This window comes from Argentina anserina, chromosome 7 (assembly GCF_933775445.1).
Source record: "Argentina anserina chromosome 7, drPotAnse1.1, whole genome shotgun sequence".
In the NCBI taxonomy this organism is placed as follows: domain Eukaryota; kingdom Viridiplantae; phylum Streptophyta; class Magnoliopsida; order Rosales; family Rosaceae; genus Argentina; species Argentina anserina.
Genome location: NC_065878.1, coordinates 5,204,322 through 5,228,770, shown reverse-complemented (window position 1 = coordinate 5,228,770; position 24,449 = coordinate 5,204,322). Strand labels below are relative to the sequence as shown.

The 24,449-nt window shown below is 39.6% G+C and overlaps 2 protein-coding genes and 2 non-coding genes across 6 annotated transcripts; 2 read left to right on the top strand and 2 right to left on the bottom strand.

Annotated features, from left to right (window-relative positions):
- Positions 1–497: 497 nt before the first annotated feature.
- LOC126802107 (uncharacterized) lies at positions 498–4,601 on the top strand. 3 transcript variants are annotated; one of them, XM_050529658.1, is made up of 7 exons: positions 498–842; positions 915–1,027; positions 1,119–1,367; positions 1,855–1,989; positions 2,282–2,452; positions 3,753–3,914; positions 4,018–4,601. In XM_050529658.1, exons 1-7 carry the CDS (start codon positions 506–508, stop codon positions 4,432–4,434), a joined length of 1,584 nt encoding a protein of 527 aa, XP_050385615.1. In that variant the 5' UTR covers positions 498–505; the 3' UTR covers positions 4,435–4,601. The 3 variants fall into 3 exon arrangements, with proteins under 3 accessions (XP_050385615.1, XP_050385614.1, XP_050385613.1); XM_050529657.1 differs by having other exon boundaries at positions 909–1,027; XM_050529656.1 differs by having other exon boundaries at positions 906–1,027.
- A 3,569-nt stretch (positions 4,602–8,170) lies between these two features.
- On the top strand, positions 8,171–24,095 carry LOC126803454 (uncharacterized; the record flags this gene model as incomplete). The annotated part of the gene is made up of 7 exons (XM_050531262.1): positions 8,171–8,251; positions 8,390–8,447; positions 13,266–13,426; positions 15,454–15,555; positions 15,862–15,967; positions 21,544–23,109; positions 23,614–24,095. Coding segments are annotated over exons 1-7 (2,556 nt in total), but the record flags the coding sequence as incomplete, so codon positions are not given.
- On the bottom strand, positions 12,281–12,387 carry LOC126804273 (small nucleolar RNA R71). Its single transcript, XR_007673227.1, has one exon. It is a non-coding gene; the product is annotated as a small nucleolar RNA R71 (small nucleolar RNA).
- LOC126804283 (small nucleolar RNA R71) lies at positions 19,268–19,374 on the bottom strand. Its single transcript, XR_007673237.1, has one exon. It is a non-coding gene; the product is annotated as a small nucleolar RNA R71 (small nucleolar RNA).
- Positions 24,096–24,449: the final 354 nt, after the last annotated feature.

The window sequence follows — 24,449 nt, the reverse complement described above, 5'->3', positions numbered from 1 at the left end:
TGTTGATTGCCTGTTGGTGAAGCCTGCTTGAAGAGATAGTCTTCTATATCTTGTAACTCGAGGATATATTTTTTTGGTGCTTGGATTTTGTGGAATTGAATTTACCTAAACTGTTGTATTCCATGTAGTTTTGGTGAAAAAATTAGTATGGAAGACTTTAGTTTTACAAATTCATTTTTAAATTGGGGTTCTGTACGTTGGGATGTCAATCAGAGTATGCTGAAACTAAGGAATTTGTGCATAAAATGAAAGAAGACTTTTGTGTATTGGTATTAAAGTAGATTGACATAGGATATCGGGATATAACGATTATTTGGTTTCTTTTATATATAAGAGTTTTTGGTTCCTTACTATCTCTAGTCTTTTTTGGTGTAGGGTTGAAAAACTGATATCCTACAATTTTACTAAGCGTGCGGTAGTGGTTTTCTTACACGCGCATAAAATGTGTAGAAAAGCTATTTATGAGTTCCTTAAATTCACTTTATTTCTCGGCCTTCTGCCTCGGATGATGCTCCATTTCAGTTGGAACAGTATGGCTGCTGCCGCGTTACCAACTTCACACGTCTGGTTCCACTTGGATCCCTCATGTTCCCAATTCCAAAGCCCCAAGCTTAACCCCTCCGCCGCTCTCCGCCATCGCTCCAAGCCTCGCCTCGCTCTCTCACCTACACTCGTCTCTTCTTCCCACCCTCTCACTCCTTCGGATCCCCCTCAGACCTTGCTTCGGTTCGCCGCCTCCGCCGCGCTCCTTCTCGGGCTCGGGCTCGGCTTCTGCGTCGCCTCCGCCCGCTGTTCTCCTCTTCCTCCTGTAGCCCAGCCTCTGCCGGCGCTGCACGAACAAGGTGACTGATGAATTTTGTACAGTACTGCTCGGCAATTCCACATTAGCCTAATCTCGAATTCAGTAGACGCAGGTGACGGCAATTTAGGAGCGGAATTTGCAGCTTGGAAGTCAAAGACATATGCTTTGACTGTTCCCCTGACAGTTGCTGCTCTACGTGGCTCTGTACCTCCTTCATGGATCAAGGTATTTTGTTTTCGCAAGCATGTGCATTACGTGATCATTTTCGATTGCTTATGAAGCATACGGTGGTGTTTTGTTTGTTTGGGACAAGTAGGATTTTATGCAATCTCAAGGGAAAAGATCAAAGCTTCAACTCAAATCTCATGCAAGTCTCGAGGGCATATTTTCAGAGCTCTCTATGGCCCTTAGCAGAGGCAATGTTCGGCCTTCGTCTGTTGCGGCTGCGGATCTAGTTAGTATTGGGGACTCTTGGCTCGGTCATGCCATCAACAAGGTTCTCATTGAGCCAATTCAAGGCGTGGAAGACCAGGATTGGTATAAAGGATTGAGTGACAGATGGAAAGTAAGAACACAACCGCTCTTTCATAACCTCATTGTTCCCCATACCGTTATATTTGAGTTGTGCTAGTTGATTCCTTTATCTTGACCTGTTTTTGTCCGATTTATTAAGGGTCTTATATCACTTTGTCATACAACACTGGTGTTCATGTTCAAGTGTGAGAGGAATAAATATAATAGTGGCGATTATCTGCCATAAGCTTGTCTAACCAGGAAGTAAGGAATCACATAGAATGAACTCATGGAAGGCATAAACCTGTAGATTATTCTGAGGAAAGTCCTGCTTCATGTTCAAATGGCGGATGGATACCATAATTCTATGTCAAGCAGATTAAATCTGTGAAGCTGTTTGAGTTTGGATGCTCACTTTTACTCGGCCATTTAAAGTTGTGGCTTGCATCTGTTGTACTTTATGAAATAGTGATGTCTTTCGTTTTTGTTGTGTCCAGGATTTTTTGGTCGTGTTTTACTTTTACTAAAAAAAAATTCAGGTATATCTACGCAGGAACTCTGAGGGGAGAATTGACCCTGATGGTAAAATATGGGCTGCTCCATATCGGTGGGGCTGCATGGTGATAGCATACAAAAAAACTAAATTTAGAAAGCATAACCTGGCTCCTATAATGGTGAGTATAGTAGTATAGAAGACTGGATTTTGTATAGTAGTATTACTCTTTCCTCAAAAGTTCAGTCGGACCAAATATTATGCTTAGAAGATCGGAAAATATTATAAAGCTGTTGCGCAAATTCAAATGATGATATAGACCTGCTAAAATTTTCTGAACTCCTGAAATCCTAAGTAATGTTTTGAGTCCCTGGGTTTTATTAACCAGGCGTACCTTTCCTTTTTAGAATTAATTTTCTCCACTGTTTCTTGATGTATTTTTAATTTCTTTTTAATTATCTTCTTTGCAACAGGATTGGGCAGATTTATGGCGGCCCGAACTGGCAGGGAGGATTTCAATGATTGATTCTCCTAGAGAAGTTATTGGTGCAGTCCTGAAGCATATGGGATCATCCTACAATGACTTGCAAGTGGATGGTGGGAGAGATGCTGTAAGGCAAAATCTTGCTGTACTTGGTAAACAGGTATTAACCTTTTCCCTCTCTAACGGATTCTCAATAGAACACACAGGCTAACGTGTACATTCATATTTGTGATATCAAAGTTGTAAAAAGAGATGATGATCTTGACTTCTGCATTTGAACCATGCAATACCAGTCATTTCCATCATTTATATGACTAAAAGATATCCTTTCCTCAGTAAAATCGATAAATTAAGCCAATGACATTTGTGTGTATCCAATCTGTGCAAACAAATATAGTCCGTCAGATGAGACTGGAATAAGCGTAATGGTAGTGGAAATTAAATAGTCTCCAATTTTCTGTGGAATAAATAGACAAATGCACGGTTCTGATCATTGGATTGCGGAATGGGGAGTTGTGCAAAAAAAGACACATGACTCCTCTTTAGAACAGATATTGATTGACATTATATAACCCTAAGTAGTAGATCCCTTTCATTTGTTCATTTTCTTCAGCTCTATGAAGTTAGCTCCCATAAACATGCAAAAATCTGGCACGAGCGGAATGTTGTCCTCTTGGTGCTTGCTTCTTTTAGGCCTGGCTGGCCTTCTAACTTCCAACTTCATACCGTGTGTTGCTATGAGTCGCTGATTATTTCTTATCTTCCACCCTGCATACTGTAGTTGCAGGCTTCACTTTTCTAATTCTAATATTGGATATGTTCTACCTTTAGCACTTTACGGGTTAAGCATTTTCAAGTACGCAATGAGCTTATTATTTCATAAACACATCAAGTCTAGCCAAGTACAAGTCTATGATGTATTCTCTTTGATTAGCACAGAGGGCCATCTTCCCTCATCCATCAGATGATATCCGGAAGTTGTGAGTTAGTTGAACTTACTTTTCTATTTTCATTTTATCATTGTTGTAATTGCTTGCTAATTAAACAATAGCTCTCCTTTCATCCTTTGGTATAAGTGTTTTTAATAGGTCTTGTTACGTACATGTGTACAAATAGTTGGCTCCGAGAATTGGTTCTCCAAAAACAGCCACCGAGTATCTCTTTTCAGGCTTCATGTATATACCTGAATCATCAAGTGGGACTTTCCAAATGTGTAGATGGTGCAATTCTGTTAGATGTATTGTTTTGAGTGAAAATTGAAGACGTAATATATATTTAGGAGATGTGGGGTACCTTTCAATTTTCATGAGTATAATATTATTATTGTTGTGCTTGCATATTTCTAATTATTCATGATAGTAGAAATTCAGCAGCCTTGCAGATGGTCTCAACAATGGACATTATGAATTTTCAACCATTGACATTAGGTTCTAATTAAATTGCTTATGGGTTTCATGTAGGTCCGACTATTTGACAGTGCACACTATTTGAAAGCGTTTGCAGTTGGAGATGTGTGGGTGGCTGTTGGGTGGAGCAGTGATGTTCTTCCTGTTGCCAAACGCATGCCTGGTGTTGCAGTTATTGTTCCGAAATCTGGAGCTAGTATATGGGCAGATCTGTGGGTAGGTTCTGCATCATGTTATTGTGTTGGACATTTTCTTTCACCTGGTTCTTTCTTCTCCTAGAATTCACATTACATATTCCTTTCCTTTTTCCCTTTCCTAGGCAATCCCTGCTGTTTCTCAACTTGAAACAACTCAAATTGGGGGGCGAGTTAGAGGGCCGTCTCTGCTCATCCATCAGTGGATAGACTTCTGCTTGCAAGCTGCTAGAGCACTCCCTTTCAAGCAGGAGGTAATCCCAGGTGCCTCCCCCTCTGCACTTGATAGTTCTCCAACGGAAGTGTTAGAGGGTAAGCCAAGACTGGACACAAACCTCATTGCAGGAGTACCTGCACCTGAGATTTTGGCAAGGTGTGAGTTTTTGGAGCCTTTATCGGACACCATGTTATCAGATTATCAATGGCTGATAGATAGTACGCAGAAATCTAAACAGGGTTTGGTCTCTAATATAAATTATAATCTCTTATTGTTGATTCAAAATTTGTGGTGGAAGCTGCTTTCAAAACCTCCTGTATCATGAATATTGTTAGTTTAAGCAAGTTAGAAATGGGAACAGAACGTCGTGGAGATTTCGGCAGAGAATATCTGCAAGTAGAGTAACTTTTGGCATATGTATACATGGACAGATTATTGATCTTCAGATTATGATCTAAACTATGAGCAGGGTTTCACAACTTGAGCATATTTGGACAGATTACATTCTTTTTTCTACGGTTTTAAAATTTTTGGGCCCTCATCTCAACAGAACTCTGAAGATGATCCTGACTGAAGCATTGAGCACCAACCCATTCTAGGAATTTATGCTTCATTCGTAGTTTATACCAGTCAGAGTTGCTGCTTGTGGCCCAATTACTTTGGTGGGACTTTAAGTCAAGCCACAAATCATTGGACATCTAAGACTCAAACAGTATCTGTCACTAATTTTATTAATTTTTGGTGTGCAAATGGTGGCGACGGGGCAGGGAGCAATTTAGGCATGTAGGATTGAGGCCTTTTCTGTTAAAAAAATAATAATAAAGGAATGGGATTTTTTCAGTATTTCTGAATCTAAGTATTTAAGGGGTAGTCTGGTATTGCTGCGATTTAAAAAAAAATATTCGCTGCTACTGTACTTTGAATTGAATAGGCTATAAAATAAAACAATTTTGTATTATCGTGTTTGGTATAACATTTATTTTAAAAAGCTGTTGTTATGTCATAAAATATTATTTAATTTCCTAGTGTTTTTTATGACATCAGCTTCTAAAAGCAATCATGATGCTACTTCTAAAAGCTATTTTCCAGTGACTTGTAACTTTAGAAAAAAAAACTTCTTTTATTTGATTTACCAAACACAATAAAAATTAAAAAATGACATAAAAGTTGTTTGTTTTTAAAATCAGAATCTCACCACTAGATGGTTTAGGTGAAATCTGATCACCACCACCACCACTGCCTAGTTCGGGTGAATCGAGTTCATCGCCAACGTAAGGAGAAAATTCTAAATTTTCCCCTCATTGGTCGCTCTGGAGTCCTAGAATAGATGCTTCTTCTGAGAAAATCGGTGATCTTGCAACTAGAGAATCCTCAAAACTAAGTTAGTGTACGCTCAAACATACAATGTACGGAGCCGCTGTTACTCTCTTATGATGTGAGCTCATGGCAACAAATGGTGACTGAACAAGAGACAAACAAGAACATGGCGGTTGTCGTTTGAATCCTTCGGATACGAGAAATGGGGGAGGACTGAGGAGGACTTTCCGCATCTCCTAAGAAGTTCAAGACGATTCCTGAAGGTAAGTTTTTTTTAGGAGAATAAATTAACTTCATTTGGTGACAACGCCATAACGACCACAAAGGCTAAACATAAGAGATGACATGTCACCCCTAATGTAAGGTAAACTAAGCAAATAGATGCACAAAAACAAGCATATTAAACAAACCAAAGTCTGAAAAAGCAAGCCCTAAAAAGGACAAAAAAAATTTTGAAGCAAAAACTAAAGCATAATAATTCTCTACATTAAGACTTGATTAGATCAAACAAATCAAGCCAAGAGAATCAATTGTGTACTCTCATCGGAAGAAATAATCAAGAAAAAGTAAGATGGATGATCTTTCCTGGTGCAGTTAGGAAACTACTCGTTGTCCGTCTCCACATGGAGGCTGCCTACTTGTTCACTCTCAAAGCATTGTTCCATAACCTCCGTTGCAACAGTCTTTGTGGGCTTGGGATTGGCCGTTTGAATGAATGTCACCAAATTTATCTCCATCTCTGTTGAGTCCTTAAGGTTGAGTTAATGGCAAGAGCTTTGCTTCTTGTTACACCTACCATGAGGCTAGTCAAGCTTTGTTGGAGATTGGCCAACCAATGAATTCTAAGCACCCTCGTCACCGTTGCCGTGAGGCCTAGCTTAGTTGGTGAAAGGTTGATCGGAGCTAGCTGCAATCCATGTCGGCTTTGTTTCCCCAGAATCCCAGCCTCCTCCTCGTGGCAACACCGCCCTCTAGAAATCGGACCCAAGTTGCATAAGGTTGGAACTTCATGCACTAGAATCGGGCGCTTTTCCTTTGGAGCAGAAGGAAGCAGGGCATATGGGTTTGGAAACGGTAGGGAGGCTTGGGTTTGAGGCATAGAAGCCTTAAAAACCATAGCTGGACAAGCATGAGAGGAACTGACAGCCTCCTCTACCTCTGCTTCTCTGGGACTGGGACATTCAAACCCACCATGATTAATCATCATACATGAGCGACATTGCCCAAGCAATATTTCATAGCGACAAGCCACCATGATCACATCTTCTGGCAAGATTCGCATGTGGCAATCGAAACAAACCAGGTCATTAAGTGGAATGGTAAGCCTAACCATAACCACAACACAGCTACGACCATTCTCATCAACCATCAGAACTGGGCCAATGGTCTGTCCCAACAGTCGAGATGCCGCTGGTGTATGTAGCGCCACCGAAAGATTCTTTATCTCCACCCAGATCCACACGAAATCCAACGACACCGCTGTTATATCGGAGAAGCCGTCATAGTCATTCGAAAGAAGCATAGATCTCTGAAGTCCCCAAGGACCACCTTGCGTAACCCTATCCACATCCTTCTTATTTGTGAAGATGAATAGGTACCTATTTTCACGTGATTGAATCTCCACCAGAGCATTTAACCTCCACATAGTTCTAATAGCACTCGAGAAGGTGTCAGAAGGTGCAACACACACGGTGTTGAGATTTCCGATGAGGTAGAAATGTTGAGCAAGAAAGCGTGTGTCTAGGCATTTGAGGTTGCCCAAATCCACCAGCTCATCATGATTTATATTACGAATCATGTCTACGTTGTTGAACTTCTTGTATAATTAGTGAGCAATGTTTATGTGCATATCGTTGACAATCATGTATAATTTTCTTTTGTCTGATTGTGAACAAAAATAATCATCATATATTTGTATATCACATGTGAAGATTGTTTGATTATTATGATCTCACATCCTAGAAAAGAATGCAAACAGCATATCTGATTTAAAATGAGATTAGTAAGCGAAACAAAACGAAGAAGTTCGTTTTGTACACTCACTAAGATGAATGAAACTTGTGAATACATTTTTTTTCTCCAACAATGACAAGAAGAGAAACGAACAACTTAAAATAATTTCATGAATTACAAGAGTTACAAAATTTACAAAGAGATGGAAGATTGTGAATTTAGTCACCGGCCCAAGTTTAATAAATGATCAACAACCCAATCTTGAAATAGAAATAGATGGTGACAAATACTTTACAAGCAACCTCAGAGATACAAATATAAGTAACAATGAAGGAAAACAACTACAAACGCGATAGAGGTGGATGACTCTCTAATGGAAGACTCTTAGCTCCGAATAACAGAACGACCTGCAAGACACTATAGTAGGGGTGAACATCGTCTTCGCTTTCCCAGTAAGGGTCAGCCACCCATGATTTTGAAAACTAAAACCGTGTAAGGATACAAAATAGGTTTTATAAAATGTTTGAGGGTAGGTTTAGGATCCAAGTAAAACCATTTACTAAAACATTCAAGTTTTGCAAATATCATGCTAAAACAGTAGGCCATTTTCATAAGATGTGATTGATATAATAGGAATGAACGACTGATCCTAACAACTAGGAGGCGAACAAGTCACCTCTTAAGTTGATGTCAAATGCCAATATTGTTAACATAACAATAAAAGAGTGAGAGTATCCATTTCACTTGAATGTCATGAAATAAATAAATAAAGCACAAGGTAGAACAATAACATGGCATTGTCCTTCCGGAGGTTTTACAATTTTGACACCGAGGAGTCGTGGACCAATATCCCAGAACCCCATTACTCTCAGGTCTGTAACGCTCGAAAAGAATCATATTTTAAAACGTTGCCTAGTCTCAGGTTTTCACAAAAATTTAATGCATAAGCATAATTCAATAATAAATCAATACCGAGTCCTAGACTATGTATTTCATATATTTGGTCAAAGCAACATGAGAGGGTCCTCCCCTACTTGGAACGACGTATACAATCCACAAATCTAAAACGTAAGCTCCCACACCTATTTTGCTGCTCCAAGCATTGAGCAACCATTGTAATTGAATCATCCAACCAAATGTAGGAGTCAAACACAATTCCGAAGCTCATAGATTAATGACTCAATATCCATCCCTAGTTTGACTAGGAAAGTCAAATGTTGCCTTTTTATTAACCAAGTATATCTTGGTTTGACCAGGAATTGACTATGTTGACCTTATTTGATCGACTAATTCTCGGATAGTCTAACTTTAGTCGTCAACTGATACTAAACATGCCTTAAGATCATTAAAAACACTTATAACCATATCAACGATTCATCTGATTATCGACATATTTCTAAGTTAAAAGAGTTCTCGACTAACCAGGTGAAAATCAGAACTATTGTTTAGTTGTAACTAAAAGCTACGTTAATCATAGCCATTGTTAAATTTAGGTTTTACCAACTTACCATGAGGAAAAAGTATAACTGTTAAAACCTTTTTAGTAAAAAAGTTAAAAGATAAAACCGTAAACAGTAAAAAGGTCAACAATAAAATTGTTATTTCTGCCTGGGGCAGAATGGTAAATTCACGTCACGGTAAAATTGTAAAAGGTTAAACTGTTAAGGTAAAAACTAGGGTTTTCACTCTTTTCAATTCCGATATGATTCCTGTCGCATAAACTCAGCCCCAATCGATTCCAAATCAACAAGCAGTGAAAAGGGTTTAGAATTCGATTTTAAAGCATTAAGAACAAAGAGAACGAAGAATGATAATTGAAGGCTAGCTTACTAAACTTGGTATGAGGATCTCGCCGGAGTATATATGCGTCATTGGGAAGAAAAGGAACAACGATAGTGATGGTGGTGGCGATTTGGCAGAGAAATTAGGATAAATAATTAGTTAGGGTTCTAAAAAATTGTAAGAGAAAACTGAAATGGGTTCTGTTAAGAATCAGTAAGCTTACCAATAGAAAACCTAGAAGATGACCGGAGCTCATCGTAAACACTGAGAATCGCCAGAATCAATGAAAGATCAGAACTGTTCATTCTTCAATCTGACTAGAAACTGGCGAGAATGGATGATCGATGTACATGGTTCTATAGAGAAGAAGGAGAGGAATAAGAAGGTGGGATTGCAAGTCGCCAAGTTGCGGAAACGACGGCGCTAAGGGGAGGAGAAGAATGGCGGTGGTCTCGGTGTTTGGTGGAACTAAAAGAAAAGAGAGAAGTCTCTCCCTAGAGAAATTTTGATAAATAACCAATTTTTAACCTTCAAAATGATTTTTGATCACTGTTTAAGAAAGAGTTAAATTCTAACCATTTTAAAGTGTCAAAAGACATGAATACCCCAAATTCATCCTTCTCATTGGTTTTGTTCCTTGTTTTTTTTTTTATCTTCATTGCGTCTTATTTAGTTGTTCCTCTGCTGCATTTACTGAGCACGACTTCAATTAGAGTATCAGATTAGCATTAGCATGTGGCTTCATGAAGATCAGTTTATCTGAAGTGATGATTCTTGTTTATTTATGAAATGTAATGAAACAGAGAAAATGAAAAAGACAAAGATTGATGATTTCCAATGTTTTCTTCTGTCTGAACCAAAGCAGCTCAAGAGAGCTAAATAGCTAAGAAAGATAAAACAAAGGCTAACTACGTGATAAGAGCACAAATTGTGATGTTCTTAATGTATATATGTCATATTCTTATGCTTTATTACTTCTTATTTAGTTGTTTTAGGTTCATATTTGTCATTTCTATGTTTTAGTAGAGCTATGCCGAATTTGGATAAATTGATGATGAAATTGTGCTACTTGATTCAATTTATATAAAGTTGCGATTTCAAGTTTTGGTTTTATGATTTTTGGTTTTCTGCTGTGTACTATCTTTGAGTGGTTTCGATATCTTTATGTTATGTATACACTTGTAGCATGATATTTAGGTTGTTGGATTAAAGACTTATGCTATGAACATGTCTATCCTATTCTATGTAAGTTTCGAATTGCATGATTGTTGTTTAAGTATGTGACATGCTTAATGAATTCAATGTGCATGGTGTTGGAATTACATGATAGGATGAAGATGTTAGATTTCGATTAGGACTGCTTAGAATGAATCGAATGTGTTAAGTGTCTATGTGTCTAGATAACTGCTTAGAACCCTAATTGCATGATCCAACCTTAGTTGTTCATGAGTAAGTCTCGGCATGATTCCAAAAGGAGAACTAGAACTTGTTTTCGGTTTCTTTATATGAATTATTTTGGTGATGGTTTGTGTGTTAGTTAGTTGGTCACATGTATATATTAGTTTAGGTTTTATTTTCTATTTTTATATTAGAAGTTCAAACCTATATCTCAAAATCCTTAAACTCTTATGAATTCGTTGTTAAATGTTTGTGATTCTATGTCCTGGCTGGATCCTCGGTTTGTGAAAGATAACCTCTTGCTTTATACTGCTAAGGATGCTTACAGGGTTAAATATTGATGTCGAGTAATCGAACCGATCAAATGGCGCCGTTGTCGGGGATCCATAGAGATGGATCCCTAACTTTTAATGTCGAATTCATTTTCATATTGTACATTTGTTTATTCTTATCTTGTTTCGTTGTACATATAGTAAATATATCTTAGGTTGTTGTTTTGGTGCTTGAGTGAATGATTGTTGTAGGTTGTAAATCGAATGGAATAGGTAAAGTCCCTTTTGTTAATATTAGCTTTAACCCTTCATGCTAGCTCTCGGGTTTTCATGAGGTCAAGGACGGCTTTTATTAACACTTGGAGATTTGTCTAACACCCAAGGTTAAGTCCAGCTGAGTAAGGGGCACGCTCTCTTATTACCCTGGTGCATGGGACCAAAATTGGATCTCAGAGAACTACTGACTGACATACATCTCGGTGATGGAGTCGATAGGGAGTTCGTTCTCTGTAGTTCAACAAATGAGTCCTACCATGTTCACTATCTCTAATTGAGCTACACGGCCTTCTGAAACAAAGACTTGATCTTGTGTCTAGGCATCCATACTTAGGCCGCACGTCCACCTCGGTTTACAACTTAGAATCAATCGATCGTTCAATCATTAAAACGACAAAAAGGAACTTGTGAATTGTATGAACTTTGTAAACGTAAAGAACCAAATCTTTGTAAGCATGACAACATAGTTGTCGTGCCTCTTCCATAAGTGTGCCATGTATATGATTAAGGAAGGGCACGGTTTCATGACTTCATTGTGTATTCTTCAATGCTAACCCTTTAACTTTCGTATTACAGGAACTATGCATATCCACAATATCTAAGAAAACATAAGAGCTCAAAGATTGAATTCAAGCACTTAGAGATTTACAAAACTCTTTCACGAGTGGACCCTTAGATTTCGAATCATCTCCAAACAATTCAATCTTAAACTCTCGACCTAAATTAGAAGAAGAGGAGGACATTTCCTTTCCCTTCATCTTCAATTCAGAGTCAGACACAATTGCAGACCGTGACCTAGTTCCTATCGGCGCTCCAATGACACTCAAGAATGCTTTCATCCCCACCACCCATGAATCTCCTTCATGCATTGCTTTCACTCCACCTGATGAAGCCAACTTCTCCATTCTAGTTCAATTGCTTGGGCAACTGCCTAAGTACTCTGGTTCCTCAATGGAAGACCCTAATGTTCACCTGAGGGAGTTCTTGGACATTTGCAAGCTCCTGTCGATTCATCATCTGTCTCAAGAAGGCTTGAGGTTGCTTTTGTTTCCATTTACCCTTAAGGATGATGCTAAGCGTTGGTTGTACTCTCTACCTGTGGGAATCATCACCACATGGGACGAAATGACTAGGAGGTTTTTGAAGCAATTCTTCCCTACTCAACTCACGAAAAGACTTAGGAGGGAGATTCAGAACTTCACTCAAAAGGATGGTGATTCACTCTATGAGGCATGGGAGGAATTTCAGGAACTACAAAGGAAGTACCCTCACCATGGTATTTCGTTGGATGACTTGGTGCAATTCTTCTATGAAGGACTTGACACCACTAATAAGAGCATGGTGGATTTGACATGTGGCTGCACATTCATGAACAAGACCGTCAAGAAGCTTACACCTTAATTGATGACTTGGCCGACAACAATCGTCAATTTAGTTCCAAGGAGAAGAGAGGAAGCAAGAGTTGTGGGGTGTATGATGTTGATGCAAGAAATCATATGGCCACTTTAGAAAGGAAACTTGACGTTCTAGTCAAGGCATTCAATAGCTCGAACATCAACACTCAAGTGTGTGGTATTTGTTCTTTCAAAGATCACACAACGGAGAATTGTCCAAATGGTGCAATAACTGAAGAAGAGTTTAACTTCATAAGACAACAAAGGCCTATGTATGATCCTTACTTGAACACATACAATCCTGGACTTAGAGATCATCCCTTGTACAATTGGAAACATGACATTTGAAAAGATAATGCTAGACATAGGTGCATCGATCAATGCAATGCCTTACTATATTTATGAGGACCTAGGTCTAGGTGATTTGAAATGAGATAATGTTGTGATTCGATTGATAGATTGTTCCAACAAAGTCCCTTTGGGCTATGTTGAAGATGTTCTTGTGCATGTTTCGAGCTTAATTTTTCCTACAGACTTCTATGTCATTGACATGGAGCTAACTGAACCAGATGACAAGAAGGTCCCTATCTTGTTGGGCCATCCCTTCATGAGGACTGCATGAACAAAATTCGATGTGTTTAGTGGATCACTCACCTTTGAGTTCGATGGTGAAGTGATTAGCTTCAACATCTTTGAAGCCATGAGGCATCCCCTTTCAGAATTAAGTGATTGTTTTTCAGTCGACATTCTTGATTCCCTTGCAGATAACTATCTAGATACCTTGGCACATGATGAGTTGACACTTACTATTTCCCAAGGGGCCGGATTTACAAGTGATGTTTCTAACATTTTTGAGTTAGAAGCTAATGATGCCGTGCCATCCTTTGTTCTAGAGAACGTGACCTCTCTTGAGGTTGCACGTGAGGTAAGTTATGTCTCTCATAGTCCAATTCTCTTAACCACTAACAAGAATCTTCCTTCTTTGGTGCAAGCCCCAAAACTTGATCTTAAGGTTCTTCCGGACCACTTGAAGTATGCGTTTTTAGGATATGAGGATACATTGCCAGTGATCATCTCATCTGCACTCAACGAGGAAAAAAAGGAGAGATTGATTGAGATCTTGAAAAGACACAAGACGGCCAAAGGATGGACCCTAGCCGACAACAAAGGAATCAGCCATACCATGTGTGTGCACCGAATTTTGCTTGAAGATGGTGCCAAACCGACCAAGGAAGGTCAGAGACGTCTTCAACCACCAATGATGCAAGTTGTCAAGGACGAGATCACCAAGTTTCATGATTGTGGCGTAATCTACCCTATCTCGGATAGTACGTGGATCTCTCATATTCAAGTTGTGCCAAAGAAGTCAGGAATCACAGTGGTGAAGAACAAAGATAACGAGTTAGTGCCTCAAGGGACAGTGACCGGCCACCGTGTGTGTATCGACTATAGGAACCTCAATGCTACGATAAGGAATGACCATATGTCATTGTCATTCATTGATCAAATGCTTGAGAGGTTAGCTAGTCATTATTTCTATTGTTTCCTTGATGGATATAGTGGATACAATCAGATTAGTGTTGCGGAGAAAGATCAAGAGAATACCACATTCATATGCCCTTTTGGTACGTTTGCTTATCGTTGCATGCCTTTTGGTTTATGCAACGCTCCAGGTACGTTTCAATGTTGTATGTATAACATTTTCTCTGAGTATATTGGTTCTAAAATTGAAGTTTTCATGGATGATTTTTCTGTTTATGGTGAAAATTTCAATGCATGTTTAGAGAATGTTGAACTTGTGCTTAAATGTTGTGAAGAAACTAACTTGGTTTTGAATTGGGAAAATGTCATTTCATGGTTACGCAACGTATTGTCTTAGGCCATATTGTTTCATCTAGAGGAATTGAGGTTGGCAAGTCTAAAATAGATCTTGTGCGTCACTTACCCCACAAATGGGAGGGATGTTCGATCATTTCTTGGACATGCAGGTTTCTATCGTAGGTTTATCAAGGACTTTTCCATTATTGCAAGACCATTAAGTTCATTACTTCAAAAGGATTTTCCTTTTCACTTTGATGATGATTGCAAGCATGCATTTGAGACCTTGAAGAAGCTCTTGACGTCGGCACCGATCATGGCACTGCCGAATTGGTCCTTGCCATTTGAGTTGATGTGTGATGCCTCTGACTACTCTTTCGAGTTGAGATAAGTGAGCCATGGTATGCATATATTGTGAATTATCTTGTTTCTAAGTAATTTCCAGATACTTTATCGCATGCTCAAAAGATTAGACTCAAGGCATTAGCTAAGTGTTATTTTGGGATGAACCACACTTGTGGAAACATTGTGTTGATTAAATCATTATGAGGTGTGTCCATGAATCTGAACATCATTCTATAATTACTTTTTGCCATTCTGAGTCTTGTGGATGACATTTTGGTTCACGTATGACTGCTCTTAAGGTGTTAGAATGTGGTTTCTTTTGGCCTATGATTTTCAAAGATGTATATCATTTTTGCATGACTTGTGATAGATGCCAACGCATGGGAAATTTAGGATATAAGGATCGAATGTATGACACCGATTATCGAAATATTTGATTGTTGGGGTATTGATTTCATGGGACCTTTTCCTAACTCGAATGGTTTCTTGTACATACTCGTGTGTGTTGATTATGTTTTGAAATGGGTGGAAGCAAAAGCAACCCGTACTAATGATTCTCGAGTTGTTGCAGATTTCCTTCGTTCTAACATTTTCTCTAGGTTTGGTATGCCGAGAGTTATCATTAGTGATGGAGGATCTCACTTTTGCAACCGGTCCATTGAGGCGTTATTGAAGAAGTATGGAATCAAGCATAAGATTGCTACGCCTTATCACCCTCAAACAAGTGGACAAGTCGAGCTATCTAATCGTGAGATCAAGAGAATTTTGGAGAATTTTGGTGGACCATAGCGCAAGGATTGGTCTCAACGATTGGATGATGCTCTATGGGTCTATAGGACGGCATACAAGACTCCTCTTGGCATGTCACCGTTTCGGTTAGTCTATGGCAAGGTGTGTCATCTTCCCGTGGTGCTTGAACATCGTGCATGATGGGCTGTGAAGAATTTTAACATGGACATTGATGAGGCCGGATTGCATGAGCTTGAAGAGATTAGCAATGAGGCCTATGATTCGGCAATGGTTTACAAAGAGAAGACTAAGATGTTCCATGACCGTATGATTAGGAAGAAACATTTTGTCGTTGGGCAGAAAGTTCTTTTATTTAATTCTTGACTTAGATTGTTTCCTGGCAAACTCCGTCCTAGGTGGCTTGGTCCTTTTGTTGTTACTAATTTTTTTCCTTATGGTGCTATTCAGATCAAAAGTATGGTAATTCACGGTCATGGACATCACTTGAAGCCGTACTATGAGAATTTTGTGGAGCATAATGTGGAGGAGATCTCTCTCCTTGATCCTACGGCAAGCAAGTGATATTGTGGAGATAGTCTAGGCTATGGACTCTAAACTTAAGCCAATGAAGGTGCCATCAACGTGTGTTTGCATTTTCTTATCCTTATCTCTTAGTATTTTTCGTTGCTTATCATATTGTACATTAAGGGCAATGTAAGTTTTAAATGTGGGGTGAGGTGGGGTATACATCATTCGTTGTATTCTATTGTTTGATGTTTATGTGTTTCGATTTTTAGTTTAAATTTTCGGTTTTGTTTTTCGATTTTAAGTTGTTTTATTTTTGTTTTGTTTTTGTTTTGAGTCATAGGTATGCCTTTAACTGTCTATGATGAGTTGACCTTTGAATTTATGGTTGATAGATGATCACAATATTGAATTGAACTTCATTGTTATTTGATAGGAGCACAAAGTGTGACGTTCTTAATGTATATATGCCCTATTCTTATGCTTTGTTACTTCTTATTTAGTTGTTTTAGGTTCATATTTGTCATATGTATGTTCTAAGAAAAGCTATTTCGAATTGAGATGATTTGATGATGAAATTGTGCTAAGTGTTAGAACTCCTGATTGAGCTAGGATTCCTTACTCGACTAGGACTCTACTTTCCTATTTTCATTCTTTCCTTAATCGACGATTTCTTTTCAGGAAAGACAAATCATATTTGGAAAGGAAGAAGAGTTGCCGAGTTGCATTCCTAGTTGAACAAGGAAATCATATTCGAGTTGAAGAAGGAGAAGAGGAGGCCGGCCTAGCTACTCCTAGTTGGACCAAGAGAATGCCGAGCAGCCCTTAATGTGATCTCCCTATTGGACTTGGTTTCCTACATCAAGTTGGATATGGAATACATAAACCAAATCCATAACAAAGAGGATTTCAGTTTCCCAATTGGTTTCTATCTCCTAAATGGGACGGCAAGAGGCTTCCTAAACCTCTATATATTGAGGCTCGGCCTCTCCATTCAGAACATCATCAGCCCTACACACAAACACAAGCCATAGCTCTGCCGAATTCATCCTTCACCATTCCAAGAAATCCTAAAACCGATTCCATCATTCCCCACCTATCAATAGCCTTCAAACACGCTTGTGAAGAAGGTTTCATCCATAGAAGTCTCGGCTACACTTGTGGATTGCTTGATTTATAAAGTGTAACCATGATTCACTCTTGTTTAATTTCGGTTTTGGTTTTGTTCTTGCTCTTGGATGAAGCTTGTGATTTGTGTTGTGCAATCTTGTATCAATTTTGTCTATGAAATAGCTACTTGATTCAATTTATATAGAGGATTCGAAAATTATGTTTTGGTTTTATGAATTTCTGTTTTTGGTTTCTGCCGAACCTAGCTCTTGATGAATTTCGATTTCTAAGTGTTATGACTATGCTTGTAGCATGACATTTAGGTTGTTGGATTAAAGACTTATGCTAAGAACATGTTTATTCTTGTTTAGGTGATTTTCGAATTGCATGGTTGTTGGTTAAGTAAGTGACATACTTAATGAATTCAATGTGCATGGTTTTGGAATTACATGATTAAGATGAACATGTTAGATTTCGATTATGGCTGCTTGGTATTGATCGAATGTGTGAAGTGTCTATGTGTTTAGGTTACTGCTTAGAACCCTAAATGCATGATCCATTCTTGGTTGTTCATTACATAGTCTCGGCATGATGCTAATAGGAAGTCATGAACTTGTTTCAATTACCTTTATGTGAATTGTTTTGGTGATTGTTTATGTGTTGGTTGGTTGATCACATGTATATATTAGTTTAGGTTTTATTTACTGTTTTTATGACTCAATCCAAAATCTATATCAAACCTTAAAACCTTTATGAATTCGTGTAAGTATTGTGATACTAAGCCCTGGCTGGATCCCCGGTTTGTGAACGATACCCTCTTGCTTTATACTACTATGATGTGTTCAGGGTTAAATATTGATGTCGAGTAATCGAGCACTCATCAAATGGCGCCGTTGCCGGGGATCCATAAGAGATGGATCCCTAACTTTTAATGCGAATTCATTGTGTATATTGTACATTTGTATATTCTTATTCTTATTTCGTGTAACATATAGTAATGTATCTTAGGTTGTTGTTTTGGTGCTTGAGTGAATGATTGTTGTAGGTTGTAAATCGAACGGAATAGGCAAAGTCCATTTTGTTAATATTAGCCTTAACCCTTCATGCTAGGTCTCGAGTTTGCATGAGGTCGAGGGCGGCTTTTATTAACACTTGGAGATTTGTCTAACACATGTGGTTAAGTCCAGCTGAGTAAGGGGCACGCTCTCTTATTACTCTGGTGCATGGGACCAAAATTGGATCTCAGAGAACTAATGACTGACATACATCTCGGTGATGGAGTCGATAGGGAGTTCGCTCTCCGTAGTTCAACAAATGAGTCCTACCATGTTCACTATCTCTGATTGAGCTACAAGGCCTTCTGAAACAAAGACTTGATCTTGTGTCTAGGCATCAATACTTAGGCCACACGTCCACCTTGATTTACAACTTAGAATCAATCGATCATTCAATCATTGAAATGGAAAAAAGAACTTGTGAATTGTATGAACTTTTGTAAACGTAAAGAACTAACTCTTGTAAACTTGACATAGTTGCCGTGTCCTTCACCGTAAGTGTGCGTGTGTATGACTAAGGGAAGGCACGAATTTTATGTATCCATCATGTATTCTTCAATGCTAACTCGTTACCTTTCATATAACAGGTACTATGCATGTCCGAATTTTCTAAGAAGACAGAAGAGCTCAAGGATCTAATTCAAGCACTTAGAGATTTAAACAACTCTTTCATAAGTAGACCTTTAAATTTCGAAACATCTCCAAGCAATTCAATCTTAAACTCTTCACCTAGATCAGAAGAAGAGGAGGACCTTTCCTTCCCCTTCATCTTCAATTCAGACTTAGACACAATTGCGGGCCGTGACATAATTCCTGTTGGTGCTCCAATGGCACTAAAGAATGCATTCATTCCCACCACCCCGGAATCACCTTCATGCATTGCTTTCACTCCACCTGATGAAGCTAACTTCTCCATTCCTGTTCAATTGCTTGGGCAGCTGCCTAAGTACTCTGGCTCTTCAATGGAAGACCCTAATGTTCACCTTAGGGAGTTCTTGGACATTTGCAAGCTCCAATCGATTCACCATCTTTCTCAAGAAGGCTTGAGGTTGCTTTTGTTCCCATTTACCCTTAAGGATGATGATAAACGTTGGTTGTATTCTTTGCCTGCAGGAATCATCACTACATGGGACGAAATGACTAGGAGGTTCTTGAAGCAATTCTTCCCTACTCAACTCACGAAAAGACTTAGGAGGGAGATTCAGAACTTCACTAAAAAAGATGGTGATTCACTCTATGAGGCTTGGGAGGAATTTCAGGAACTACAAAGGAAGTGCCCTCACCATGGTATTTCGTTGGATGACTTGGTGCAATTCTTCTATGAAGGACTCGACACCACCAATAAGAGCATGGTGGATTCGGCATGTGGCTGCACCTTCATGAACAAGACCGGTCAAGAAGCTTACACCTTGATTGATGACTTGGCAGACAACAATCGCCAATTTAGTTCCAAAGAGAAGAGAGGAAGCAAGAGCCGTGGGGTGTATGATGTTGATGCAAGGAATCAGATGACTACTTTAGAAAGGAAGCTTGACGTGCTAGTCAAGGCATTCAATGGTTCGAGCATCAACCCTCAAGTATGTGGCATTTGTTCTTTCAAGGATCACACGACTGACAATTGTCCAAATGGTGCAATAACTGAAGAAGAGTTGAACTTTATGGGGCAACAAAGGCCTAGGTACGATCCATACTCGAACACATACAACCCTGAACTTAGAGATCATCCAAATTTTCGTTGGAGCAACAATGCTCAACCATCCAATGCTCAAGGTCAAGGACCTCGTCCTTCAGGTTTGTTTGTGAGGCCTCAGGTACCTCAAGGTTCTGCTCCCTTTAACTCTAATGTTCATGGTTCGAATAATGCATCTTCACCTAATTATGATGAACTTTTGAAGTCTCTTGCTCAAGGGCAACAAAATCTAAACTCTGCTACTCAAGCTTTAGTTACAGGTCAACAAGCTCATTCTAAGGACATAACCGAGCTTAAGAAGCAGATGGGACAAGTGATCGATTTTATGGGCAAGATCCATGAAGGAGGAAAGTTGCCGAGCCAAACTGAGCCTAATCCTAACGTGAAGGCCATGGTGACACGAAGTGGGAGGACTTTGGATGCTCCATTGCAGCAACACATGAAGGCCGTGCCTTTTAAAGGACAAGAGGCCGAGAGTTTCAATGCCAAAAACTTAGAGAAGGACCCTGCCTCCTCTAAGGCCAATGATGCCGTGCCTCTACCAAAAGAAGATCATGCCGTGCATGACAAAGGTAAGGATCCTAACTCTAGTGGTTTGGTTTCAACTAATGATCTTCCTCGTGTTCCCTTCCCTAGTAGATTTGCAAAGCAAAAGAAGGATGACTCAAGCCATGCTCGACATTTTCAAGAAGGTGGAAGTGAACATGCCTCTTATTGAATGCATACAACAAAATCCTAAGTATGCTAAGTTTTTGAAAGAATTGTGCACCAACAAGAGGATGACTCGAGAGAAGGAGGTTGTCACAATGAGTGAGACGGTTTCTGCCGTGCTCCAAAGGAAGCTACCACCAAAGCTTAAGGATCCAGGGAGTTTTTCTATCCCTTGTACAATCGGAAACATGACATTTGAAAAGATAATGTTAGACTTAGGTGCATCTATTAATGTAATGCCGCACTATATCTACGAGAACCTAGGTCTAGGTGATTTGAAACGTGATAATGTTGTGATTCGATTGGCTGATTGTTCCAACAAAGTCCCTTTGGGCTATGTTGAAGATGTTCTTGTGCAGGTTTCGAGCTTGATCTTTCCTGCCGACTTCTATGTCATAGACATGGAACCAACTGAGGCAGATGACAAGGAGGTCCCTATCTTGTTGGGCCGCCCCTTCATGAGGACCGCAAGAACCAAAATCGATGTGTTTAGTGGATCACTCACCTTTGAGTTCGATGGTGAAGTGATTAGCTTCAACATCTTTGAAGTTATGAGGTATCCTCTTTCGGAGTTAAGTGATTGTTTTTCAGTTGACATACTTGATTCCCTTGTAGATAACTATCTAGATACTTTGGCTAATGACGAGTTGGCACTCACCGTTGCCCAAGGGGCCGGATTTACAAGTGATGGCTCAAACATTTCGGTGCTAGAAGCTAAGGATGCCGTGCCATCCTTCATTCATGAAAACGTGACCTCTCTTGAGGTTGCACGTGAGGTAAGCTTTGTCTCTCCTAGTCCAATTCTCTTAACTACTAACAAGAATCTTCCTTCTGTGGTGCAAGCGCCGAAGCTTGATCTTAAGGTTCTTTCGGACCACTTGAAGTATGCGTTTTTAGGAGAAGAGGATACATTGCCCGTGATCATTTCATCTGCACTAAATGAGGAGCAAGAAGAGAGATTGATTGAAGTGTTGAAGAGACACAAGACGGTAATAGGATGGACCTTAGCCGACATCAAGGGGATCAGCCCTACCGTGTGTGTGCATCGAATATTGCTAGAAGATGGTGCCAAACCAACTAAGGAAGGACAAAGACGCCTTCACCCACCAATGATGCAAGTTGTAAAGGATGAAATCACTAAGTTGCACGATTGTGGCGTGATCTACCCCATCTCGGATAGTAGGTGGATCTCTCCCATTCAAGTTGTGCCAAAGAAGTCAGGCATCACGGTGGTGAAGAACAAAGACAACGAGTTGGTGCCTCAAAGGACAGTGACCGGTCATAGAGTATGTATTGACTATAGGAAGCTCAATGCGACAACAAGGAAGGACCACATGCCATTACCATTCATTGATCAAATGCTTGAGAGGTTAGCTGGTCACTCTTTCTATTGTTTCCTTGATGGATATAGTGGATACAACCAAATAAGTGTTGCGGAAGAAGATCAAGAGAAGACTACGTTCACATGCCCTTTTGGTACGTTTGCTTATCGTCGCATGCCTTTTGGTTTATGCAACGCCCCAGGTACGTTTCAACGTTGCATGTATCACATTTTCTCTGAGTATATTGGTTCTAAAATTGAAGTTTTCATGGATGATTTTTCTGTCTATGGTGAAGATTTCGAAACTTGTTTAGAAAATGTTGAACTTGTGCTTAAACGTTGTGAAGAAACTAACTTGGTTTTGAATTGGGAAAAATGTCACTTTATGGTCACGCAAGGCATTGTCTTAGGTCATATTGTTTCATCTAGAGGAATTGAGGTTGATAAGTCTAAAATAGATCTTGTGCGTCACTTACCCCTCCCCACAAGTGTGAGGGATGTTCGATCGTTTCTTGGACATGCAGGTTTCTATCGTAGGTTTATCAAGGATTTTTCCAAGATTGCGAGACCAATGAGTTCATTGCTTCAAAAGGACGTCCCATTTCACTTCGATGATGATTGCAAGCATGCATTCGAGACCTTAAAGAAGCTCATGACTTCAGCTCCGATCATGGCACCGCCGGACTGGTCCTTGCCATTTGAGTTGATGTGTGATGCCTCCGACTATGCAGTTGGAGCCGTGCTAGGGCAGAGGAAGGACAAGCAGCCCTACGCCATCTACTATGCCTCACGAACACTCAATGATGCTCAACAAAACTACACCACAACTGAAAAAGAACTTCTTGCCGTGATCTTTGCTCTAGATAAGTTTCGTTCTTACTTACTTCAATCTAAAGTTATTGTTTACACTGACCATGCAGCTTTGAAGTATTTAATGACAAAGAAGGATGCCAAACCGAGATTGATTCGATGGATTCTTCTACTCCAAGAATTTGATCTCGAGATCAAGGACAAGAAGGGAAGTGACAATGTTGTGGCGGATCACTTGAGTCGTTTGGTGCGAGATGCCGAGCCCTTGTCCATCCAAGAGAGTTTTCAGGATGAGCAACTCTTTCGAGTTGAGGTAAGTGAACCATGGTATGCAGATATTGTCAATTATCTTGTTTCTAAGCAATTTCCGGATACTTTATCGCATGCTCAAAAGAATAGACTCAAGGCATTAGCTAAGTATTATGTTTGGGATGAACCATACTTGTGGAAACATTGTGTTGATCAAATCATTAGGAGGTGTGTCCCTGAACATGAACATCATTCTATACTTACTTTTTGCCATTCTGAATCTTGTGGAGGACATTTTGGTTCACGTAGGACTGCTCTTAAGGTGTTAGAATGTGGTTTCTTTTGGCCTACGATTTTTAAAGATGCATATCATTTTTGCATGACTTGTGATAGGTGCCAACGCATGGGAAACTTAGGATCTAGAGATCAAATGCCTATGACACCGATTATCTATGTTGAAATTTTTGATTGTTGGGGTATTGATTTCATGGGACCTTTTCCTAGCTCAAATGGTTACTTATACATACTCGTTTGTGTTGACTATGTTTCGAAATGGGTGGAAGCAAAGGCCACCCGGACTAATGATTCTCGAGTTGTTGCAGATTTCCTTCGTTCTAACATTTTCTCTAGGTTTGGTATGCCGAGAGTTATCATTAGTGATGGAGGATCTCACTTTTGCAACCGGACCATGGAGGCGTTGTTGAAGAAGTATGGAATTAAGCATAAGGTTGCTACGCCTTATCACCCTCAAACAAGTGGACAAGTGGAGCTATCTAATCGTGAGATCAAGAGAATTTTAGAGAAGTCTGTTGGACCATCACGCAAGGATTGGTCTCAACGATTGGATGATGATCTTTGGGCCTATAGGACGGCATACAAGACTCCCCTAGGCATGTCACCATTTCGATTAGTCTATGGCAAGGCGTGCCATCTTCCTGTGGAGCTTGAACATCGTGCATGGTGGGCTGTGAAGAATTTTAACATGGACATTGATGAGGCCGGATTCCATAGGAAGTTGCAATTGCATGAGCTTGAAGAGATTAGGAATGAGGCCTATGATTCGGAAATGGTTTACAAGGAGAAGACTAAGACATTCCATGACCGCATGATTAGGAAGAAACACTTTGTCGTTGGGCAGAAAGTTCTTTTGTTTAATTCTCGACTTAGATTGTTTCCGGGCAAGCTCCGTTCTAGGTGGCTTGGACCGTTTGTTGTTACTAATATTTTTCCTTTTGGCTATTCAGATCAAAAGCATGGTGCATGGAAAGGAATTCACGGTCAATGGACATCGCTTGAAGCCGTACTATGACAATTTCGTGGAACATAACGTGGAGGAGACGTCTCTCCTTGATCCTACGGCAAGCAAGTGATGCTTTGGAGATAGTCTAGGCTATAGACTCTAAACTTAAGCCAATGAAGGAGCCATCAACGAGTGTTTGCATTTTCTTATCCCTTAACTCTTTCTAATTTTCGTTGCTTATCATATTGTACATTGAGGGCAATGTAAGTTTTAAGTGTGGGGTGGGGTATACATCATTCATTCGTTGTATTCTATTGTTTGATGTTTATGTGTTTCAATTTTGTG